General features: G+C 49.2%; 1 protein-coding gene across 1 annotated transcript; it reads right to left on the reverse strand.

Annotated features, from left to right (window-relative positions):
- Positions 1 to 9,240: 9,240 nt before the first annotated feature.
- LOC130428151 (collagen alpha-1(VIII) chain-like) lies at positions 9,241 to 10,862 on the reverse strand (the record flags this gene model as incomplete). Its single annotated transcript, XM_056756014.1, has 3 exons — positions 9,241 to 9,815; positions 10,627 to 10,774; positions 10,818 to 10,862. Coding segments are annotated over 3 exons (768 nt in total), but the record flags the coding sequence as incomplete, so codon positions are not given.
- Positions 10,863 to 14,801: the final 3,939 nt, after the last annotated feature.

A 14,801-nucleotide genomic window follows, 5' to 3' on the forward strand; every position in this document is an offset into this window, starting at 1 on the left:
CCATCCACTCACAAAAAAAAGTTTTTATATATTTAAGGTAGGAAATTTACACAATATCTTAATGGAACAAGATCTTTATGTAATATCCTAATAATTTGGGGCATAAAAGATAAATCGATCATTTTGACCCGTACAATGTATATTTGACTTTAACTAAAAATGTTCTTGTGATACTTAAGACTGGTTTTGTGATCCAGGTTCACAAATAGAGATCCTGTCATTGCATTCAAAATGTAGTAAAATTGAATCTGCTCCACTTCTCCAAATCTGACTCAAAATTGAATCAATGTTCAATAGAAATGCTTGTTATTCAGCTTTTAAACAGCACATTACGCGTTATATTTTTGTGTATTTTAAAACGCACATGTGTACTTAAACATGGACATTCTGTAAAATGTATATACTCATGAATTCCAAAGTGAACGGATGCTTAACACATCTAAACCACTAGATGGCACTACAGACCAAGAGAAAACTGCAATCCGTCCAACATGATCAAAAGAAGAGCGTCACAATTCCTGTAAATTTTACACTAATGTTCTGTATTAATGCATTACCTTATTTGCATTAGGCATATCAAACTAACAATGAAAAGCTTTTTTTAATTTCTCATGCATCTTTCTTTATTGTCACGATGAAGACCTATAAAGTAATGGATAGGAGTTGGTGTTTTAAATCCTGTACTATGAAGAATGGGTTGAAGGTTTTGTTTCTTTTTGGTGTTCGAATATATACATCATACACGATCACAAAAACTCAATACATAAAGTTTAATAAGTATGCCGTGGTTTAGGTCCAAATGACGCACCTACAAGGTGAAAAAAGTACAGTAATACAAATTAAAAGTCTCGAAATAGCAGAGTTTCTTTGTTCTCAGATTTACTGAGGATTAACAAAATACAGATTATCGACTCATCGTCCAAACTGTGGCCGAGTCCACTTTGAATTAAATATGAACCTTTTCCTACACTCTTGTTTTGTTTAATTCATATTAGTCGTTTAGTTTTAACACATCAAGGTGAGGTTGAGCTTGAGCTGAATGAAGCATTGTTGAATAGTTTTAACCTGAAATGAACCTGAGTTTAAGGTAATACCAGTCATCTGTGCTCACACCAAATGACTCAAACCTGAGTTTATACCACAAAAGCAAAAAAAGCCTTTTGATCCATACAGAAAGGTGCAGACAAACAACACCATAAAGCACAAAAAAATGGCACAAAATACAATCTTGAGTAATGCAGCAGTGTAATATTTTACACTCCACTATTGCAAAATCTGTTTGGAATCTGTGTCATGACCTCATGTTTTTCTTTGAGCTTTTGATCTGAAATATGATGTATTGAGACCAACATGAGTATCCACACCATATGCTTATGTATTCAGAATCTTATTTCAATCAAGTGTTGACTAATTTTTCTGCATTGATGAGTTAGCCAGAATGTTAAGCTTAAAGTCGCTGTTTTAAGGTTGTAATCAAACCTAAATGATCTTATTAAAAGACAATCGACAGCAATAAATGGTCAATCTTTATGACTGTACTTTATAATGCTGCAACTTTCTCACTAAAGCATGGGAACGGGGAAGTTGTTTCAAATACTACTGGAATTCTAGACATTTTGAAGTAATTTTCACTTCTGGATTTCGTGTACATTTTCCTCACACTGTCAGAGCAGATTTTAGTTCCATCCTAAGGCTATGTTTATCTACAGCATAATGTACTCTTAATATCCCTACAACACAATAATTGACCATAGGAATAAGGAATATTTGTAAAATATGTAAATGAAATGTCTATAAAATTGTTTCAGTACTTTTTTTAAACTGTCCCAGAACCAGCCCAGTTGTGTCATGATTCCGCTATCATGTCATGTTTATTATTGGTCTTGCAGCGGAGTCATGGCAGAGCCTTAAGGTTTTGTGTGAGAAGGACATGGCTTTGTTTATATGTTCTCTGACCATGTGCTTTCTCATGTCTTGTCTGTGTTTCCCGCCATCTCGTTTCCTCGTTAACTTTCCCTGAGTGTTTAATCCCTGTCACATGGTCCCTATTAATTATCCTGTGTAGTTCTCCCCTATATAATGCTTTCTCGTCTCTTGTCCTATGCTCGTTCGTTTTGTATTACTCCTTGTTTCCCAGCTCTGTAAGTGTTCTTGGCTATTGCTCTTGCCTTCTTGTTAGTCCTGTCTAAATCAAAGTTTATATATTTTTTGTAAATTACTCTGGTTACCTTTTTCTAGATTAAAATGGCTCATTTGAATTCTGCCGAAGGCATTCAGAATATGTGTGCTACCCAAATAATGACTAAAAGTAAGTCTTTGAGAACGGGTGTCTCAAGCCAGGTGGCGCATTAGACCAGGGGCTCATCTCCTGTTTCCAAAATGCATCACAAACTGCTTGAGAAAGCTGTTCTACTATGATATTTGGTGATGAAAATAAATTATGTTCAATAAGATGTATTTGTGTTTACTTCCGCATTAGCTAAGGGATGATTTGCGTTTAGGTGGTACTTGAGACTGGAAGAGCTCCTACAGTACATTTACATTTAGTCATTTAGCAGACGCTTTTACCCAAAGCGACTTACAAAGAGTGAGGGAGCAACAAGCGATCTGTCATACAGGAGCCATAATACATTAGGTGCCAATACAAAGTTACTGGTTTCAACTAAAGCTAGACCACTACCTGTTGAGAGAAAGTTTTTTGTAAACCAATTCCGCATTGCACAAGGTGCAAACAACCTTAGTCTTGTCGATGTTTCCATTTGGAAGCTTCTTAAAAATAAATTTTCCCTGAAGCAACCCGGCGGCTTCAAAGCTGCATCCATGTTAGGACGTCACGTTTGATGCGGTAATTTCACAGTAACGTTATTATGGAACGCGAACGGGGACAATATGTATAACGTGAAAAGCGTGAAATTTGGACGCTTCAACGTGACAATTTTGAACGTGACTTTTTGTTCCGTGTAAACGCGAACGTTTCTTTCGTCTTAACACGAAGTTTTTGGGCGTGTTATTTGAAGACACGATCGTTTGTATCGCTATAACGCGATCTTTTTGGCCGTGTTTCGTTTAAATGAACGTTTTTGTCGTGTCAACAGGTCATTTTTGAGCGTGTAATATTTTGACTCTTATTTTGACTATCATAAACGTGACATACTAATCTTTCTGTTTTGGTTGAACTGCTGACAATTTGAGGTCAATAAATAAATTCAAATCACTAATTATATATCGCTGTTATTAAATTGCTTCTTTTGTGCCATACATATATTTACATTTTATCCTGTGTTGTATGGTGTATATGTTTACGTTTTTATATACAACTTAATGGTCACTGCACACACATATTACAGCCTATCACTTTTGTCTTGTATACGTTTTAATACAGAATTATAAAGAAGATATTTATCAAATAAAATGTATTTGTTGAAAAGGGTTTAAACTATGTTTTTCATGCTTCAATGTAATCATTATGTCCAAAATGCACATATGTGGATAAAGGAGCAATTTAAGGCCTGGTTAGAATACCAAACGACATTAAAGAGACATTTACTGACTCAAGCAGAGATGAACAGCCCTTAAAGGATAACCCTTCCAGGCATTTTTTTAAAAACTTCCAGCTTCTTGCATCATGAACACAGCACTGTGGCAGCAGTGGTGTCATTTAAGTTCCTGGGCACCACCATCTCTCAGGACCTGAAGTAGGACAATCACATTGGCTCTATTGCTAAAAAAGCGCAGCAGGGGATGTACTTCTTACATCTGCTGAAGAAGTTCAACCTACCACAAACTCTGTTAAAACAGTTTTACTCAGCAGTCATAGTCTGTCCTCTGCACATCCATCACTGTAAGACATCAGAAGACTACAGAGGATGGTTCTGAGTGCTGAGAAGATCATTGGACCTCTCACATCCAAGCCATCATCTCTTCACAATGCTGCCGTATGGTCGGCGCTACAGAGATCTGAGGACCAAAACAACAAGACACAAAAATAGCTTCTTCCCTCACGCCATCTACCTCTTGAACAGTTCAATGTTTTATACCCACCGTGCAATTCATAACTCTGTGTAATAATACTTAAGTGCAATAATAATTACATCATGCAGATAATACACTATCTATTTTTATACAACTTTTTATGTAAATTATATTTAATTCTGCTGTACATAGCACATACCTTGTATTACAATAGTCGATTCTTAGTTTTTACTTGTACATATTTACATATAAACATAGCTTTACTCTCTACGTCTAAATCTTATGTTTATTATATTGTATTTCTTATTTTTATACCCATAGGCCCTTATATAAATCATCTGTGTACTGTATTCTATTGTGTTATGGTCTCTGTGTACTGTTGTTGCTGTTTCTGTGTACTGGATGCTCCTGTCACCAAAACAAATTCCTTGTATGTGCAAACAAACATACTCGGCAATAAAGCTCTTTCTGATTCTGATATTAAAAAATAAGAATAAATAAAAGAGTGTGTGGTTTTCATTGTCATCATTTCTTTTATGATATCATATGGAATATACACAGTGGTTGAAAGTTTACATACACCTTGCAAAATCCTAAAAACTTTTTAAATTTAATTTATTCAAATAAGTGTAATTTTAAACATTTGTTTTTATTTTAGTACTTCCCTGAACAAATTATATCACATATATTCCACAAAACAGAATAAAAGCAGAATATATAAAAATCACACCGTTCAAAAGTTACTTATTCTTATAATACTGTTTGATGTACCTGGACAATCAATTATAGTTTTTTTGTTTATGCGCCGTTTAACTTGTAAACTGATCTTCAGAGAAATCCTCCAGGTCCTGCACATGTTCTTTGATGTTCAGTATCTTCTGCATGTCTGACCTCTGTCCTGCAGTAACTCTGATGTTGAGTTGATCTTTACACACTGAAATATAATAGTTGTGTATGAGTGCTTGTTGTCAGTCTGTAAAGATGAATCTAACATTGTATAGTCACAGCTGGACAAACATGCAGAAAGTGCTGAAAAATCAAAGACCAGGGAACAGTTTAATGGAACAGGACAACTTTAAACCCTTAAACAACTATCACAAAACCACACACACTGTCATCATTTTTCCAGGTCTCACTGTACTGTATTATTAGGGTTGTATGACTTTTGACCACCATACTGTATATCTCTTCATAGCCCCTGTCTATATGTAATGTGCAGGGCAAATTTCAAAGTAAACGTAAGGCAATATGATGCTGTGCTTTGTAATATTAAAATCACCCCGTGTGATAAGAGGAAGCCAATCCAATGCAGTCCGTAAAGGTTCTTTGACAGTTTAAAAGTTTAAACGGGGATTCTGGGACGAAAGATGAGATGACAACCAATGACATAGGACTGACATCACAACCAAGGCATCATTCAGAACTTCTACGTTTGCTTATGAACATGCCAACGTACAATTACGATCTCGTTCTCGAACAAATGTTACGTGTGACGTTTGCATAGGTATTTGATTACCTAACAGCGCATCATCTCTCACGCAAAAAATGGTCGTCTGATGTTTATATACGTATATAGCAACGTGCCATCGCATCACAAATGCAAATATAATCTTAAACAGAGCAACGCTATTGGCCTGGTGTACGGTCTGACGCAAACACACGAACTCAACATTCGTATTTACGCGTTCAAATTGATCGTGTTGACGGGTCCAAATGTCACGCGTTTCATGTTAAGAGTATTGTCCCCGTTCGCGTTCCATACGTTATGTTGTGTTCAGACCAAACGCGAATGGCGCGTCAAGCGCGAGTGATTAACATGTAAGTCAACGCAAAGACGCGATCGACCTACTTGCGGCGCGAATGGCGCGAATGAAGCCCAGGTCATGAGATGATGAGGCGGCGAGAATGACGCGAATTGCGCGAATCACGCGAGTTGAAAAATCTCGTTCTCGCCCGGTACTGTGTAATTCAGCTAGATATACATCCGCGCTAAAATATCAAGGTGAAAGTCATCATAGCTTGCGTAGAATAGACCCAGCTCCCAACCCAACTTTAACGGCGACATTTTTTATCGCGCGATAAGAGTCTCACGTTAACGCAGCACGTTAACGCCGTTATCGGCCCACCACTAATTTAAACTCACAACAGTATAGCCAGCAGTGCTAGCTTCCTAATATGTGTTTTACATAGACTTTATTTATTGCAAAATAGTGGACAACGTCAAGACTATTGATCACAAAAAATAAAAATAATTATGTTTTTTAAGCCAATTTGATCTGTCCCACACTCTGTGGGTATAACATCCATACAAAAATTAGCCTTTTATGCAGCCTTTTATGCTTAACTTGCACAAGAGAAAAGCCTCCTTAAATATGAAATAGGTGTCATAAACACCATGTAAATGTACTTTATTATACACTAATTTCATGTTTAAATTAAAGTTATTAGCAAATTGTTTGTGTTGCTTGAAAATGTATTGCTTTAATGAAAGTTTTGCAGATAGAACCTTATAATTCTAAACCAAAAAGGTTTTTTCAGAATCAGAAGGTTCTATGTGCGTTTGACCTGTTCCAAATAAAAAACATTTACAAATTTCAGAAAATGTAATTGTACATTTGGAATACATTAAGGGTCTCTGTTTTTTCATGTAAAAAAATAGATTTGTTCCTCATATAATTTTTGATATATGAAATGCAAAAACTTTAAAGCTCAATATATCGAAACTACTCATGCTGATAAAACATTATAATTCCAAGGCGACGACATGTTAACCTCAGTGACAGATGGATAGTGCCCTCCTTTATTCTCACTTGCTCGAAGAAGGCACCCATGACCAGCCTTTTGGGACCAAAATGAGGGAGCATTTGAAGGTAGCATCATATCACTCTGCCCAACTAACAGGGTCTACAGGTGGACTTTTGATCATTGCTCAAGCCGCAGCCCCACACAACATTTTGGGACTGCTGCTCAACAGGCTCATGTGTCTATGATTGAGCCCCTGGCATTAATGACTCCAGAGACCACTAGAGAAGTGTGGGAGAGATATAGATATAAAAAAACATCACTGGTGATGACGACTGGGCTAGCAAAACTGGTGGGGATGATGTATAGTCTTTATACTATTTGTAATGTTTAGCCGTTTTCATCTGAAAATAGAAAATTAGATTAGATTGCTGTTACTGTTTATATGCAGTTCACATTAATTCTTTTTTTAGAAAACTAAGATTCCTATTCTGGACTGTATGATTCGAACATGACATTATATGATATGATTATATCTATTTATTGTATGTATTGTGAAGCAACTTTGACCAACTGGAAAACCCCCAAAAATCAAATAAAATCGCATTGTAAATCATAAAAGCCAAGAAATAAGAAAATGTCTATATATACAGGCTTCACATTTTCAAGATATTTGCATCCCTTGCCTGACACAGGTGAAAACAATGAGCTTAGTGATGATTGATTACACAGATGACAGATTTGATTGGTCAGCCATGTAAATTAGCAAGTTATTGAATGCAAAAGGATAGTGCAAATAGCACACTCTGTCTCAATGAGATTTTCCATGTTTGCACTTCAGGTTTTTTTGTAAGGAATTGTGTTGTTATAGCGGCCCTCACAAATAGAGTAGGCTAGAGCATAGCCCTTGCGATGCTAGGGCTTAGGGATCTTTTACTTTTAGGCTTGACTGTGGTGACAGCAAGCTGTTTAAGGATTGGTCATGCTGCTTTTTCAGGAATGGCTTTTTCTCATGGCACCATGGACAACGAAGCACTCAATTTTGGCAAGCTTATTATTGGTAGTGGTGTATCCAATGATTCTGCTGATGGACAAGGAGAACAGCCTGATGTATACCTGTCTAGTGAAAGAGGTATGTTAATTGTTAATGTATAATTTGCAACTTTGTTTAAATGGGCAACTGGTTGACTTGTCTTTTAACTAATATTTAGCGCAACTCCAATTAGCTGAGACTAAGCTGAAACGCCTCGGTCCTTCTGTGCACTGTGGTAATGATGCCATGACCTTGCGTGTTCCTGGCCCAAGAATGCCCCACTTCCTGGTTGATAGAGGTAAGCCTATACCTTTTGGTTATCTTTTCATATTTTACAAGGTCTGTTATGGTATGGTTTCTTTTAAATAGGAGTGGGATCTCCAGTGCCAGTGTCTGAAATCCCAGCCAGCTGCGGTATCACTGTGAAGCGGGTTCGTCGGGATGTATCAGTTTCTGTTCCTTTCCGTGGTTGTCCTGTCCGACAACAGGTCCGTGCATATGCCTGCAGTGCGCAGAATTACTTTGCTGCTGTTGTTCAAAAGGGTCTTAATAATTTCTCTCTTCTGACAGAGTGGAAGTTATATTCTGTCTCTGATCCTAATGGGGGCACCAGTGCAGGCGTCATGCCCTGTGAGTTCTCCCCATCCTACAGTTCTTGCTACCCTTCCTACAGTTTCTTGCTTGCCCACTGGAATGGTGATCTCTCTTGGACTCGGGGCTGATACTGTCAAGATCAAAGGTAGTTTTTGTTTTAAATTCTTGAGTGAATTTAAACATGACTGGTTCGTGAGGATCTTCCCCTCTTCTTTTAGTTGATGGATCATGGGAGCCTCTGCTGTTAGAGTACTCTAAATGTGGGTTCATATTGGATACTGTTGATGGTGCTCTGGTGTTAACTGCACCATTTACTGGAAGCTGTTGGGTAATGAAGGTAAGATGTAACAGTCCTGTCAACTACACAAACTTATTTGCTGCTCATTTTGTACTTTACAGAGAGGAGCATTTAATATTATGAATGCCTGTATTAAAAAGATTTTGTCGTCTTAGGATTCAGAAAGGCATCTCCCTTTGCTATACCTCGACCAAGAAGTGATTCTTTCCTGTCCTTTAACGCTGCCAATATCTGCCCCGACCTTACCTTCTGCTGACCCTCAAGAACCCCAAACTTTTTACCCTTTCCCAAGGTGGTATACATCTTTCACACCTGGACCGCCTACAGCTGGTTCTGTAGAGGCTCAAGTACCCATAACTGCTTACCCTGGACACCCCGTACGCCCCGGCCGCCCTGTGCCTGGACGCCCCGGCCGCCCTGTGCCTGGACGCCCCGGCCGCCCTGTGCCTGGACGCCCCGGCCGCCCTGTGCCTGGACGCCCCGGCCGCCCTGTGCCTGGACGCCCCGGCCGCCCTGTGCCTGGACGCCCCGGCCGCCCTGTGCCTGGACGCCCCGGCCGCCCTGTGCCTGGACGCCCCGGCCGCCCTGTGCCTGGACGCCCCGGCCGCCCTGTGCCTGGACGCCCCGGCCGCCCTGTGCCTGGACGCCCCGGAAAGCCCGGCCGCCCCGGCCGCCCTGTGCCTGGACGCCCCGGAAAGCCCGGCCGCCCTGTGCCTGGACGCCCCGGAAAGCCCGGCCGCCCCGGCCGCCCTGTGCCTGGACGCCCCGGAAAGCCCGGCCGCCCCGGCCGCCCTGTGCCTGGACGCCCCGGAAAGCCCGGCCGCCCCGGCCGCCCTGTGCCTGGACGCCCCGGAAAGCCCGGCCGCCCCGGCCGCCCTGTGCCTGGACGCCCCGGAAAGCCCGGACGCCCTGTGCCTGGACTCCCCGGAAGGCCCGGCCGCCCTGGCCGCCCTGTGCCTGGACGCCCCGGAAAGCCCGGCCGCCCTGGCCGCCCTGTGCCTGGACGACCCGGAAAGCCCGGCCGCCCTGGCCGCCCTGGCCGCCCTGTGCCTGGACGCCCCGGAAAGCCCGGCCGCCCTGGCCGCCCTGTGCCTGGACGCCCCGGAAAGCCCGGCCGCCCTGGCCGCCCTGTGCCTGGACTCCCCGGAAGGCCCGGACGCCCTGGCCGCCCTGTGCCTGGACGCCCCGGAAAGCCCGGCCGCCCTGGCCGCCCTGTGCCTGGACGCCCCGGAAAGCCCGGCCGCCCTGGCCGCCCTGTGCCTGGACGCCCCGGAAAGCCCGGCCGCCCTGGCCGCCCTGTCCCTGGACGCCCCGGAAAGCCCGGCCGCCCTGGCCGCCCTGTGCCTGGACGCCCCGGAAAGCCCGGCCGCCCTGGCCGCCCTGTGCCTGGACGCCCCGGCCGCCCCGGCCGCCCTGTGCCTGGACGCCCCGGAAAGCCCGGCCGCCCCGGCCGCCCTGTGCCTGGACGCCCCGGAAGGCCCGGACGCCCTGTGCCTGGACTCCCTGGAAGGCCCGGACGCCCTGTGCCTGGACTCCCCGGAAGGCCCGGACGCCCTGTGCCTGGACTCCCCGGAAAGCCCGGCCGCCCTGTGCCTGGACGCCCCGGCCGCCCCGGCCGCCCCGGCCGCCCTGTGCCTGGACGCCCCGGAAGGCCCGGACGCCCTGGCCGCCCTGTGCCTGGACGCCCCGGAAAGCCCGGCCGCCCTGGCCGCCCTGTGCCTGGACGCCCCGGAAAGCCCGGCCGCCCTGGCCGCCCTGTGCCTGGACGCCCCGGAAAGCCCGGCCGCCCTGGCCGCCCTGTGCCTGGACGCCCCGGAAAGCCCGGCCGCCCTGGCCGCCCTGTGCCTGGACGCCCCGGAAAGCCCGGCCGCCCTGGCCGCCCTGTGCCTGGACGCCCCGAGCCGCCGCCCGGCCGCCCTGTGCCTGGACGCCCCGGCCAGCCCGGCCGCCCTGTGCCTGGACGCCCCGGAAAGCCCGCCGCCCGTGCCTGGACGCCCGGAAGGCCCGGACGCCTGTGCCTGGACTCCCCGGAAGGCCCGGAAAGCCCGGCCGCCCTGTGCCTGGACGCCCCGGAAGGCCCGGACGCCCTGTGCCTGGACTCCCCGGAAGGCCCGGACGCCCTGGCCGCCCTGTGCCTGGACGCCCCGGCCGCCCTGTGCCTGGACGCCCCGGCCGCCCTGTGCCTGGACGCCCCGGCCGCCCTGTGCCTGGACGCCCCGGCCGCCCTGTGCCTGGACGCCCCGGCCGCCCTGTGCCTGGACGCCCCGGAAAGCCCGGCCGCCCCGGCCGCCCTGTGCCTGGACGCCCCGGAAAGCCCGGACGCCCTGTGCCTGGACTCCCCGGAAGGCCCGGACGCCCTGGCCGCCCTGTGCCTGGACGCCCCGGAAAGCCCGGCCGCCCTGGCCGCCCTGTGCCTGGACGACCCGGAAAGCCCGGCCGCCCTGGCCGCCCTGTGCCTGGACGACCCGGAAAGCCCGGCCGCCCTGGCCGCCCTGTGCCTGGACGCCCCGGAAAGCCCGGCCGCCCTGGCCGCCCTGTGCCTGGACGCCCCGGAAGGCCCGGCCGCCCTGGCCGCCCTGGCCGCCCTGTGCCTGGACGCCCCGGAAGGCCCGGACGCCCTGGCCGCCCTGTGCCTGGACGCCCCGGAAAGCCCGGACGCCCTGGCCGCCCTGTGCCTGGACGCCCCGGAAAGCCCGGACGCCCTGGCCGCCCTGTGCCTGGACGCCCCGGAAAGCCCGGACGCCCTGGCCGCCCTGTGCCTGGACGCCCCGGAAAGCCCGGACGCCCTGGCCGCCCTGTGCCTGGACGCCCCGGAAAGCCCGGACGCCCTGGCCGCCCTGTGCCTGGACGCCCCGGAAAGCCCGGACGCCCTGGCCGCCCTGTGCCTGGACGCCCCGGCCGCCCTGTGCCTGGACGCCCCGGCCGCCCTGTGCCTGGACGCCCCGGCCGCCCTGTGCCTGGACGCCCCGGCCGCCCTGTGCCTGGACGCCCCGGCCGCCCTGTGCCTGGACGCCCCGGCCGCCCTGTGCCTGGACGCCCCGGCCGCCCTGTGCCTGGACGCCCCGGCCGCCCTGTGCCTGGACGCCCCGGCCGCCCTGTGCCTGGACGCCCCGGCCTCCCTGTGCCTGGACGCCCCGGCCGCCCTGTGCCTGGACGCCCCGGCCGCCCTGTGCCTGGACGCCCCGGCCGCCCTGTGCCTGGACGCCCCGGCCGCCCTGTGCCTGGACGCCCCGGAAAGCCCGGACGCCCTGGCCGCCCCGTGCCTGGACGCCCCGGAAAGCCCGGACGCCCTGGCCGCCCCGTGCCTGGACGCCCCGGAAAGCCCGGACGCCCTGGCCGCCCTGTGCCTGGACGCCCCGGAAAGCCCGGACGCCCTGGCCGCCCTGTGCCTGGACGCCCCGGAAAGCCCGGACGCCCTGGCCGCCCTGTGCCTGGACGCCCCGGAAAGCCCGGACGCCCTGGCCGCCCTGTGCCTGGACGCCCCGGAAAGCCCGGACGCCCTGGCCGCCCTGTGCCCGGACGCCCTGGCCGCCCTGTGCCTGGACGCCCCGGCCGCCCTGTGCCTGGACGCCCCGGCCGCCCTGTGCCTGGACGCCCCGGCCGCCCTGTGCCTGGACGCCCCGGAAAGCCCGGACGCCCTGGCCGCCCTGTGCCTGGACGCCCCGGAAAGCCCGGACGCCCTGGCCGCCCTGTGCCTGGACGCCCTGTGCCTGGACGCCCTGTGCCTGGACGCCCCGGAAGGCCCGGACGCCCTGGCCGCCCTGTCCCTGGACGCCCTGGCCGCCCTGTCCCTGGACGCCCTGGCCGCCCTGTCCCTGGACGCCCTGGCCGCCCTGTCCCTGGACGCCCTGTGCCTGGACGCCCCGGAAAGCCCGGACGCCCTGGCCGCCCTGTGCCTGGACGCCCCGGAAGGCCCGGACGCCCTGGCCGCCCTGTGCATGGACGCCCCGGCCGCCCTGGCCGCCCTGTGTCTGGACGCCCCGGAAGGCCCGGACGCCCTGGAAAGCCCGGCCGCACCGAAAGCCCTTGGCCGCAGAGACCTGGATGCCCCGGAAGCCCTTGGCCGCAGAGACCTGGACAGTCTGGCCCTGGAATCCCCGGATGCCCCGGAAGCCCGTGGCCGCAGAGACCTGGTCAGCCTGGCCCTGGACGCCCCAGATTCCCCGGATGCCCCGGAAGCTCTTGGCCGCAGAGACCTGGACAGCCTGGCCCTGGACACCCCATACTTCCCGGATGCCCCGGAAGCCCTTGGCCGCAGAGACCCGGAAGCCCTTGGCCGCAGAGACCCGGAAGCCCTTGGCCGCAGAGACCCGGAAGCCCTTGGCCGCAGAGACCCGGAAGCCCTTGGCCGCAGAGACCCGGAAGCCCTTGGCCGCAGAGACCCGGAAGCCCTTGGCCGCAGAGACCCGGAAGCCCTTGGCCGCAGAGACCCGGAAGCCCTTGGCCGCAGAGACCCGGAAGCCCTTGGCCGCAGAGACCCGGAAGCCCTTGGCCGCAGAGACCCGGAAGCAAATTAGAGTTCCACTGATGCTGGAATGTTGTTTTTCAGGTTCTTATACAAACCTAATAAAGCTTGAATGACTACAGTTAGTTTTTTGTGACTGGGATTGTTTAAAGTTTGACTAGTGGAATATTTTGCTGTAAATGGATATGATCATCATCATCAAATAAATACAGTCCCACCTTCTGTGGATAAAACTTTTAACATTAACTTGAACAAGGAAAAAACATCCTAAAATATGAAATAGGTGTAAATGTACTTTATGCACTGCTTTTGTTTTAACGAAAGTGATTTTTTTTTTTTTTTGAATCAGGCAAAAGTTTACATGTCCCTGATTCTTAATACTGTATGATGTTACCTTAACAATCAACAGTTTTTGTTAATCAACAGGTCAAGAGTTTCTCGTTTATCATGAGTCATTAGACCTCCAAAATCTTTGCTTTGTCAGCATTTCTTGATATTTGACTCATACAGCAGTAACTCTGTCCACAATGTAAAAAGAGGAATCTCAACAATCAAGAGACTCAAACACAACTATTACAATAGAAACATTAAGAGCAGCCCACAGTCAATTTGAAGTCAGGTGGGTGTAAAACCTCTAGAACAATCTACACCAAAACCACTGTTTAAAAACCTCTCCTGCCAGTTGCTCTGGCCTCCGGTTGCTCTGGCTGCGCTTCTTCTGTTTTGCTCTGGCAGTCAGGCTGGCGGTAGCACCATCCTTTTTTTTTTTAGTTTGTGCATTACACATAGTCTATTCATTTTACTGATCTGCACTACACTTTTGATTTGTTTTCTTGTGCTTCTCATTTACTGACTTTTATACATGTAATGATTTAAATTATAATTCCATCGTATAATTTAATGTTTAATAAATTACTTTTGGTTTAACTTTACAAACGGTGTGGTCTCCCTTATGTCATTGCTACTGTTAGCCAGGTAGTCATGACATATGGGGATCCCGAATTGTAAGAAGACTACTATAATTCGCAATATTGAGTAAGCCTAGTTGCGTGTGTAGTGCTACGTCATTGGTTCACATTTTGTGAATGAAGCGTATCGGTGATCAGCTGATGGTAGTAATCAGATCAGCTGGCACGCGTTGTTTGTTTGCTGGGGAGTTCCGCATCGAGTATTCAGTTAATGAATTGAATGTTAGTTTTGAGTATGGCAAAAATTGGGAGTATTTGCGCAGATTAGAGAAATTTAACCAACCATATTTTGTTTGCTTAGTTTGAGTGGCGAAGTGTGTTTGTAGGTCAATTTATGTTGCAGGATGACATTTTACGGAGCCTGTTTCATCCCCAATTAGTGCGCTTCGGCGTTGTGGGTTTAGGTTGCTGGTTACTAAAGTCTGAACGAGGGCACCGCCGAGCACCGGCTGAATTGACTTTTGTCGGGACAGTACGGTTCCATCTGTATTGGTGAGTAAATTAGCCTTGTTCTTGGACTTAGTGTGAAGATAGGTCAGAATAGTAGGGGGGTAAATGTTAAGGGGGGAAATCCGTTGGTGTCCTGCAACGTAAGCTGCATTCAGCTTTGCCCCGATTTAATTTTTGTGGTTGGAATTGTTTAGTAACCCGAAAGATAGAACGAGATATAGGCTTTGTTTGGTTAGATGTATTGCTATTGGGTGTTTGTAGATTATAGCCGGGTTTGAT

Source organism: Triplophysa dalaica, chromosome 9 (genome assembly GCF_015846415.1).
Source record: "Triplophysa dalaica isolate WHDGS20190420 chromosome 9, ASM1584641v1, whole genome shotgun sequence".
In the NCBI taxonomy this organism is placed as follows: Eukaryota; Metazoa; Chordata; class Actinopteri; order Cypriniformes; family Nemacheilidae; genus Triplophysa; species Triplophysa dalaica.